Source organism: Amblyomma americanum, chromosome 1, assembly GCF_052857255.1.
Source record: "Amblyomma americanum isolate KBUSLIRL-KWMA chromosome 1, ASM5285725v1, whole genome shotgun sequence".
In the NCBI taxonomy this organism is placed as follows: Eukaryota; Metazoa; Arthropoda; class Arachnida; order Ixodida; family Ixodidae; genus Amblyomma; species Amblyomma americanum.
This window is the reverse complement of record NC_135497.1, coordinates 545761058-545770268: the sequence shown is the minus strand read 5'-3', so window position 1 is coordinate 545770268 and position 9211 is coordinate 545761058. Positions and strand designations below refer to the sequence as shown.

The following is a 9211-nucleotide window of genomic DNA, read 5'->3' as shown; positions in this document are numbered from 1 at the left end:
GGCCTGCACTGTCTTGTACGCATTAGGCGGTTTCTGTAACTGGTGCAGGAGGTTGTGCATCTGTGCTGCTGTGTATCCTGAAATGGAAAATTGAGGAATAGTAGTAGTAGACTGAGAAGTTTGCGGGGTTACGATGGCCACAGCTGGCTAAGGGTAGGGTTAGATGGAAGAGGCATTTTCCCTGCAGAGGGCGCAGTCAGGCTGATGATGATTGTGACGAGTAGAAGTAGTAAAATTAGTAAAGTGGCTCCAGAAGTAGTCTTCCTGATTGAAGTGGTCGCTGCAAAAATTGAACGCGGCGGTGACTTTCTTTCCTATGCCCACCTTATCAGCCAACAATTTCTTTAGTTTGTTGTCCTTGGGGAATGCATGGAGGGTTCCTGATATGGCATGATTTGAGCCCTGCGGCACGCTGCACATGCTATTACTATTCACTTTTTTCCGCTTCGGCGCGTCCATAATGACGGCGTCAGTTACACTTGTATCACTATGCCGCAAAACCAATCCTTATGCTTCAGAAAGTATATTTTTATAAATTACTCGTGGAGTTCTTTGAAGCAGACAGCATCGCTGAGCGAGGTCGTATAGCAGCCATAGCTCTTGCTACCCTTAGCAGCCTTGTAAGTGTTTTCCTCACTTGAGTCCCGGAGCCTATAGCCAATAACGTTTTTTTTGGCAGCTTCAGACTGAAAATGGCGCTATAGCTCTCTGGCATGATAAGTTGCGAAACTAGTCTTTTGAATGCTGCGCTTGAGCAAAACTGTTTAGAAACTTAACAGGCAGACCTGAGTTCTCGCGTGGGACAAAGTGCGTCGCAATCAGTACTGCCACAAACAGGTGGAGACTGTGAGAGCGAGAGAGCATCGTCAGGGTTAGTGAAGTTCTCGTCTCCAAAAACGTATCACTTCACATGCACGTACACGCCCACACGAGAACATGAACACAAAACCAGATGCGCGGGCGGCTTCGCGGTCACGTGTCACTGTTTGCGGCTTCGACCTCCGCTCGCCCGTCATAATCCGTCTGCCCCGCGGGAGGGTCCCCCTGTATCGCAAAGCCGCCTATTCTGTGGGAAAAGACTCGCTCCCTTCACTCGGTGCACGTTTAATGAACTCCGCAAAGTCGGCCCCGGAACACGATTTGCGCGCAGCGTTACGGCCGCGGCTATACGATGAGCTTCCACCCCGCGTATGCGCGCTGTTCACTGAGCCCCGCGGGTCGTACCACGTGGCTTGTTCGTCTGCACGCAGGCCGGGTGAAGTTCCACAGTCGGCTCGCAGAAAAAGGCAAATGACGTCTGGCAGTCGTCGGGACTGCGCGAAATGTCCGACCGGAGCGTGGGAAAACCGCCTGTCTGTCGGCTTCCGAACTCGGCACGTGGTGCTATCGACCGCCAGTATTCACACCAAAGGCCATTAGAGGGTATCAGAGTTAGCAACCGCGCAGTATTTAAGCCTTTAATGCTCCGAAACCGAGCGTGGCTATGCCAAAAAAAAAAATGTCACGAGCATAGCATTGGCAATGGTAGCTTACAAGAGTGATGCCAAGTTCTGCGCCTTTTTGAAAATGTCTAGCGCGTGGAACCAGGTACGTACAACCGGTGAAATGGCGGTGGCGCTTCCAAATTTTTCATGCTCACGCAGGTATTCTCCGCGAATATTTTCTCTTCGGTAGATCCTGATGAATTATGTTCAATGCCACCTGCCTGGCACTCGTCGTTTTCGACTGGAATGTTTGGGAAACTGGAGTCACAACAGTGCTCAGCCAGTGATGAATTTGAACGTTTGGTATTCCGAGCTGGTAGGCGTCGACTGCCAAGTGTCGGCTACAAAATCACTGGAGCAGTACTGAAACGATGAGGTGTGGAACCGGCCAGATGGTGGTCACCCTTGCACAAGTTTTTACTGTTGGTCAAATGTCTAGGGGAATCCCCCATGGTGGAGTAAATCTGTGATAAGGCATAAAATTACTCATTACCCAAGCGAAGCCATTTGCCCAAGCATAGCCATAAGGCCTAAGAGGAAAGCTATAGAGCTTCTGCATAAACTTCGTACCTAAGGCTACGGCTTCCATCCGGCCTACCACAACGTGAGGCAACTTTGCTGTGTCGCCTGTGGCTTGATGTCGCATTCACAAACTATTACTCTATTGTGATCGGCATGGCTGATAACCCTGCATGTGACATTTGTGGCCGCGATGAAACCATATTCCACATTCTTTGGGAATGCCCAGCATACAGTTCTGATATACATTCTCTACGCCGTGCGCTGGAACACTTCGATACGCGCCCGCTAACGGAGTTCGGCATTATTGGACACTGACCGCAGCGACCATCGGCGGCGACCATCGGCGAATGTGCTCACAGCCTGGGTAAATTTCCCAAGAAATAAATCTGCCCATCATTGCGCGTTTCAGTTATTTTAAAGCCCACTAGACTGTATTTTACAAAACATTAGAAGCTCAGGGGATTGAGCGTTGCAATACCTGAAGACTGTTCCGATACTGTATGCGACAAGGGAATAGAACTGTGGTCTTATGCCAATCTAGAGAGCAGGGAAGTCTTGAAACCGGTCAGACTGCATACGCTTCACTTGCGGAGCGGGCGCTTTCAATGGGAAAGTCAAGACGATGATATACGGGAGGAATTACGAAGAGAGAGAGAAGTGTTCATGCCGCGAAGTGCCTTGTCAACGTTTGGTCAATCAACCATCGCAGTATAAAAAATATATGTGATGACTTTGACTTTCTTCTTTGTACAATCAAATCGAGCACTGTCTTGCGCAGACAATCTTGCTTTCACCTGACTATCTCGAGTAATGAAGCAGTTCCTGGCACGTAACAGTTTTCGTCGAGACCAGTGACCTTGTGGTGAAGGATTGCTTATTCCTTTCAGTGCAACATTTCATGCGTCGAACTGGAATTTCCTGATAATAAAACTCAATAAATGTGTGAATAATAATGTTTCCGAAAATAAAGGTACTGGTTCTAGGGTAATTTGAAAGGCCTCCTCATCCACCTGTAAAACCACTTTTTTTATCCAGTTTTGCTGCAACTGTTAACAATGAGAGCCTTGTTCATGGGGCGGGGGAACTAACCTTGTGGTTAACCTCCCTGCTTTTCCTCTTCCTTCTCCTCCTCCCGGATATTGACTGGTCGGCTGGCCAACAAACATCTTGAGGGAGTCGATGTTCATGCATTTCTAGGCCGCAGTTGCTATAGGAACTATGTGCCTGAGCATAGCCTCCTATATTTTCCATGCCAGGGCATCAGCTCAAAAGCGGCCGATCGAGCAAAGTCAACGCTACCAGCGTTCCCTGCGGGCGAAGTGTGAGGAGGTCAGGAGAGGAATGGGCACGTGCTACCGGTTCGTGCGCATGTTCACTCTCTCTGTCGCCAGCGGGTTGGATGGATGGATGGATGGATGGATGGATGGATGGATGGATGGATGGATGGATGGATGGATGGATGGATGGATGGATGGATGGATGGATGGATGGATGGATACGGCTGAACCCTTTACATCGGGCGGTGGCTCAAGCCACCTAGCCATGTCTTGCGAAATTTTACTCCTGTCTTGCTTTTAGCCACCAATCAGATAACCTTCGCTTGGTTACTTCTAACCTCTTAAAATCCACTTTCCCTTCACTATCCCTAAACCCCAATGCCTTGGGTAAGTCAGCCCCGCTGCTTTCCACTGCAGGGTGAAGCCCTTTACAGAAAAGTATCAAGTGTTCAGCCGTTTCCTCCTCCTCTCCGCACGCAATGCACAAAGTGTCTATCTCCTGGTACCTGACTCTATACGCCTTAGTCCGCAAAACTCCAGTCCTGGCCTCAAACAACAAAGAGCATCCCCTACAATTATCATTGATATTTTCTTTGACAATTTCCTTTTTAAAGGTCCGGTATGTTCCCAGTGCCGATTTCGTCAGCATCCCTGTTTTCCACAGAGCTCTCTCTGTTTCTTTACCCTTTTTCCTAACCGATGATTGCTGATTTGCCCCCTTACTGCTGTCCAGATATTTGCTTGTCAATTTTCTAGTTCGCTTTCTCCATTTCGTGTCAACATTCTTTATATACAGGTATCTGAAAACTTTCCTAGCCCACCGCTTTTCCTCCATCTTTCTCAATCGTTCCTCAAATGCTATCTTACTGCTAGCCTCTCTGCTCTCGAAAGGCGCCCATCCCATATCACCCTGTACCTCCTGATTTCGTGTATTGCCATGTGCTCCCAAAGCTAACCTCCCTACTCCCCGTTGCCTAATTTCCAGCCTTGCTTGAACATCTGGCCTCATACACAGGACCGCATTACCGAAGGTCAGGCTAGGGACCATCACCCCTTTCCAGATCCCTCTTACCACCTCATACCTATTGTAATTCCACAGTGCCCTATTTTTTATGACAGCTGCATTCCTACTAGCTTTATTCATTACATATTTTTCATGCTCTGTCAGATACTCAACACTGTTATTTATCCACACCCCAAGATACTTGTACTCATTCACTACTTTTAGCACGAACTCCTGTATTCTATGCTCGCCGCCCTCTTCATTAAATATCATGACTGCAGATTTTTCCTCACTATACTTGAAGCCTAATCTATCTCCCTCTGTACTGCATATGTCTAACAACTTCTGAAGATCTTCCTTGTTGTCAGCTATTATCACTATATCGTCCGCGTATATTAGTCCCGGTAATGTCTGTTTAATCAATTCCCCTTGCTTGAAAAAAGATAGGTTGAAGCCTAGTTCGCTCCGCTCTAGCTTGGTCTCCAACCCTTGCAGGTACAACATGAACAACAAAGGAGACAGAGGACATCCTTGTCTAAGCCCCCGCTGTATCTCTACAGGTCCTGATACATTTTTTCCATTTTATGAGCACTCTGTTACCTCTATATATATCTTTTTAAAAAATTGATTACTCCATTTTCCACATCCAATGTGCCCAGTATGTCCCACAAATGCTCCTGAGTAACGTTGTCATAGGCTCTCCTAATATCCAGAAATGCTAGCCATAAGGGCCTATGTTCCTTTTCCGCAATTTCTATACACTGTGTGAATGAAAATCGATTGTCCTCCAACCTCCTTTGTTTCCGGAACCCATTCTGTAGTTCCCCTAACACCCCCTCGTTCTCCACCCAAGCCTGCAGTCTATCCTTTATAATTTGCATCACCACCCTGTAAACCACAGATGTCACTGTTATGGGACGATAGTTACTTAGTCTGCTTTGTCCCTCTTTCCCTTATATATCATGTTCATTCTACTTAATCGCCATTCGTCGGGGACTTTCTCATCCACTATCATTTTGTTCACTACCTGTATTAATGTTTGCTTGGATTTTGGTCCTAACTTCTTTATCAACATAATCGGGATACCATGTGGTCCTGTTGATTTGCCAATAGGAACCTTCTTCTCTGCCAATTCCCACTCTCCTTGCTTAAGTGAAGCTATTGCTGTAAGCGGTCTATCCTCCTTCGATAAATTATGTACCACGTGCTTTGCTGAAAATTTTTCCGGCATCCTTGTTCCTATGTGTTTTATTGCTTCATCCCCTTCTAGTCGAATACCCTCATCTGTAACAATAAACCTTTGTTCTAGCCTAGTTTTATTACTCATTGCATTTAGATGTTTCCAGAATTTTTCGGCTGCTTTTCTATCCTTTTTATTTACTTTTTACATCCATTGGGCACCCTTTCTTCTAATTTTTTCATTAATCAAATAAGATGCGTCCCTTCCGCACTTTATGAAGGTATCCCATTTTCTGTCTACTTCGGGTTTTGGTTCCCCCCTCTTCTTGGAATATCTGTGTTCCCTGGACGCTTCCTGGCGCTTTTCTATTGCCCTCTTGACCTCCTCATCCCACCAACTCTTGGGTTTGCAACTTTTCCCTTCTTGCTTTACTCGCACCTTAGCTAGCTCTAGCTCCAGTAATCGAGTTAATTTGGTATAAGCCCATTCTGTCTGCGATGCGAACGCCTCATAACGGCCAGCGGCAAAACTAGGCGAGCCGCGATGAACCAGGCGATGAACGAAGTTTTGGGTATTTTCCGATGCGAGCGCCTCTTCTTGGCGAGCGCCTCATTCACCGCCCCACGCGTACTTTTCCAGATCGCCGAGAGGTGGCGCTCGCAGCCTTGACAAAAAGTGCGACGGTCGGCTTTCTTTTATCCTGACGCCAATGACCTGGCGTGGAAAATATAGGAGACTATGACCTGAGCCATCGCGAACTGACGGCACAGGCCATGTAGTCTAGCTCTTGCTTTGTAATAGGCTTATGTTGTGTGCAAAGTACGGGTGTGGCCAGGTTTGAGCTTCCGCAATATTGTTCTATCAGCACTATAGACCTATATGCGAAGGTTGCGAAAACATCTGGCAGAAAGACAGCAAGGCCAGCTATGAGGAGGCGATTAGCGCTGCTTTCGATTCGCAATTAAATATTGAACTAATGTGGAATATTCCTACACAGGAGCTGTTTTAACTACGTTAAGCTTGTGTCCCGTCAAGAATCATACATATCATCTAGGAGAACTCGAGGCAAACCGTGGTTTAAAGCCGAGTTACGTGCCCTACTTCGAAGACCGACGATTGAATCAAAGGTACAAAGCCCCTTGATCAAGGGGCTTTTGTTACGAAAGGTGCGAGTGGCAAGGGCATGAACTGTGCGCCTTTCATCGGCTCGCTCGAGCTGGCGGTCGCTTTTCCGGACGAACAGTTGCGCGCGCGTCCGCATCCGAAACTATAGTGCCTAGAATATACTGGTATATTCTAGGCACTATACCGAACCTACCGAACCGTTTGCTGTTCCATTCGCTGCTTGCCAGCCGGCCGCACGCGAGGGCGCCGTTTTATCGTCCGTTGTCTCCTTTGCCTCCCACCGCTGGCTTTGCAATCTTATCGTTCCGCGTTTATTGCTTTAAGCTGCGCACGCGCCGTCAAGTCATCCCGCAGGGAACTACATAACGTGGGGCGGGGCGCGAGGATGTATGCGTCTTATATTCGGAGGCAACTTTTTTTTGGGGGGGGGGGGGGAGGGGTGCGAGTTGGGGGCGTCGACGTACAGGCGGCAACATACAGTATATATTGCTCGTAATGACCTTTGTAGAGTTTGTTAGGACATGTTGAAAAAATATTCGCCCAATTTACGCATACCCTTTTTGAAGCCTTAATTTAAAGAAAAAAAGGGCGCAAAATACACGCGTAGGTACGCTAATTTCGGCGATATGTGAAAGGGAATGGCAAGGACATTACCTTGGCACCTGCTTTGAAGAATCATGATACAAACATTCGTGATACATTCGTGGTATAAACTTGAACTTTTAGCTGTTAATTTTTCATACTGTCTCGCTCGCGTTTTGTGAGATTTATATTCTCCGCTGAAACAGTCAGAACATCGGAATAAGCCTTTTGTGTTAATGGCGTCCGTATATTACTTCAAGATGTAAACCAGGCCAAGGTGTGTGGTCTTGATAACATTCCCGCCGCAATTATAAGAAACTGCGCGGATGCGTTATGCTTTCTACCGGTTCTCCGAGAAAACTCACAGTGAAGTCATCTTTACTGCTGACTGGAAGCTAACACGCATCGTTCCCATGTATAAGAGTGGTATGCGAAACTCGGTTCGGAACTACAGGCACGTTTCCTTGACTAGTAAAACCTGCAAAGTTATGCAGCACGTCATGTATAACTGCATTGCGACTCATTGAACCAAACACAATCCTCTAAGTCCCAGACAACGTGTTTACAGGCGTCGTGTTAATCTTTAAATACACAGTCGGGAGAGTTAACCTGCGATTTAGGCTTGACAACTGACAGGCAGTACGTTGCTGATTGCGTTTTCTTAGATTTTTGCAAAGCATTTGATACAATCGCGCAACCGCTCCTTACCGCATTAAAAGCGTAGAACTTGAATTTCAAAAAAACTCAGCAGATTGCCGAATATTTTTCATTACAAAAACGCGCTGTCGTTCTGAACGATTCTCAACCCCAAGGCTCAGTATTGGGACTGCTTTTGTTATGTATTAGTGATGTTTCAAATGCTTTGCACTCTACATCCAGGATGATTGCTGATGATTGTCTTGTTTTTTATAATAGTAGGTGCCATTTCTGAATCATAAATCTTGTAAGGTGATTTAGACACTAAGCAGACTGGTTTTGTGCGTTGGTACATCTAAATATAAACAAAACCGCCCACGTCATCTTTGCAAGAAAACAAGTAAACCATCAGCGTACACATAAAAATAGTTATTACTTTAAGGATAAGCATATAATTTAAATATCTAGGCGTCATTCAACATCTTACGATAAAGTAAGCATATTAAATACATTGAAAATAGTGCAGCATAACTTTTGGGTTTCCTGCAGCGGAATTTCAGCATTTATCGTGTAGCCCAAACTATAGTGGTATTTCAGTCAAGTGACATCGATACTTGAATATGTATGTGTTTGTTGGGACACACACCTGAGCTTATAGGGAAATTTGGAAAAACTCAGAATATTGCCGTCAGATTTGTTCTAGTAAATAGAAGCTCTTAAGTTTGGCATGACAGTATGCAAACAAATTTAATTACAATACCTAGAGGACTACAGTAAAAAATGTCCGAATAAAAGTTTTACAGAGTGTATATTATTTCAGAACTGGCATAAACCGCAAAAACTGTATTCTGGTGCCAAGGTATACAGGGAGTTCCAGCTAACTTGAACCAAGGGTTTAAAAATAAGTTATTAGAGACAGGTGAGTGAAACCAGATGCATATTGGTGACAGCCATCCTGCTCACCACAAGCATTTTTTGTTTCGTAATTAATTAATAAATATTCACTTAAGACAACAAATTGCATTTGAAGAGTTGTCGATCCCCTTCAGAAATCCCCGCGCCATTATTTACGATAAGGAAACCCTCACGCGTGTGTCTTTTCTTCCCAGCTCCATAGAAAGCCCGCGAAATACAAAATAAACCACGTGACTAACGCACTTGCGCGCCAAGATTGTGCTGATCTCAAGCGTGGTTTGAGCAAACGAAATCACCGGCAGCCTTGACTCGACGGCCTCGCACCAGCGGCAGGCCTATATGTTGGCGGTGGCAACTCGCGCCGTCATGTGTGCCACTGGCTGACGCAGACAAGAAACCACCGCCAACATAGCGGCCTGCCGCTGGTGCGACGCCGTCGAGTCAAGACGCAGTAATTCCAGAGCGCCATGTTGCCCGACGGGTGGAT

The 9211-nt window shown here is 46.2% G+C and overlaps 1 protein-coding gene across 1 annotated transcript in view; it reads left to right on the top strand.

Annotated features, from left to right (window-relative positions):
* The first annotated feature begins 1521 nt into the window (after positions 1–1521).
* LOC144129457 (MICOS complex subunit Mic60-like) overlaps positions 1522–9211 on the top strand; it is a 33268-nt gene continuing 25578 nt past the window's right edge. The window contains exon 1 of the mRNA XM_077663639.1: positions 1522–1587. Within this exon, the coding sequence (XP_077519765.1) occupies positions 1522–1587 (66 nt within the window). The remainder of the gene's footprint in view (positions 1588–9211) is intronic.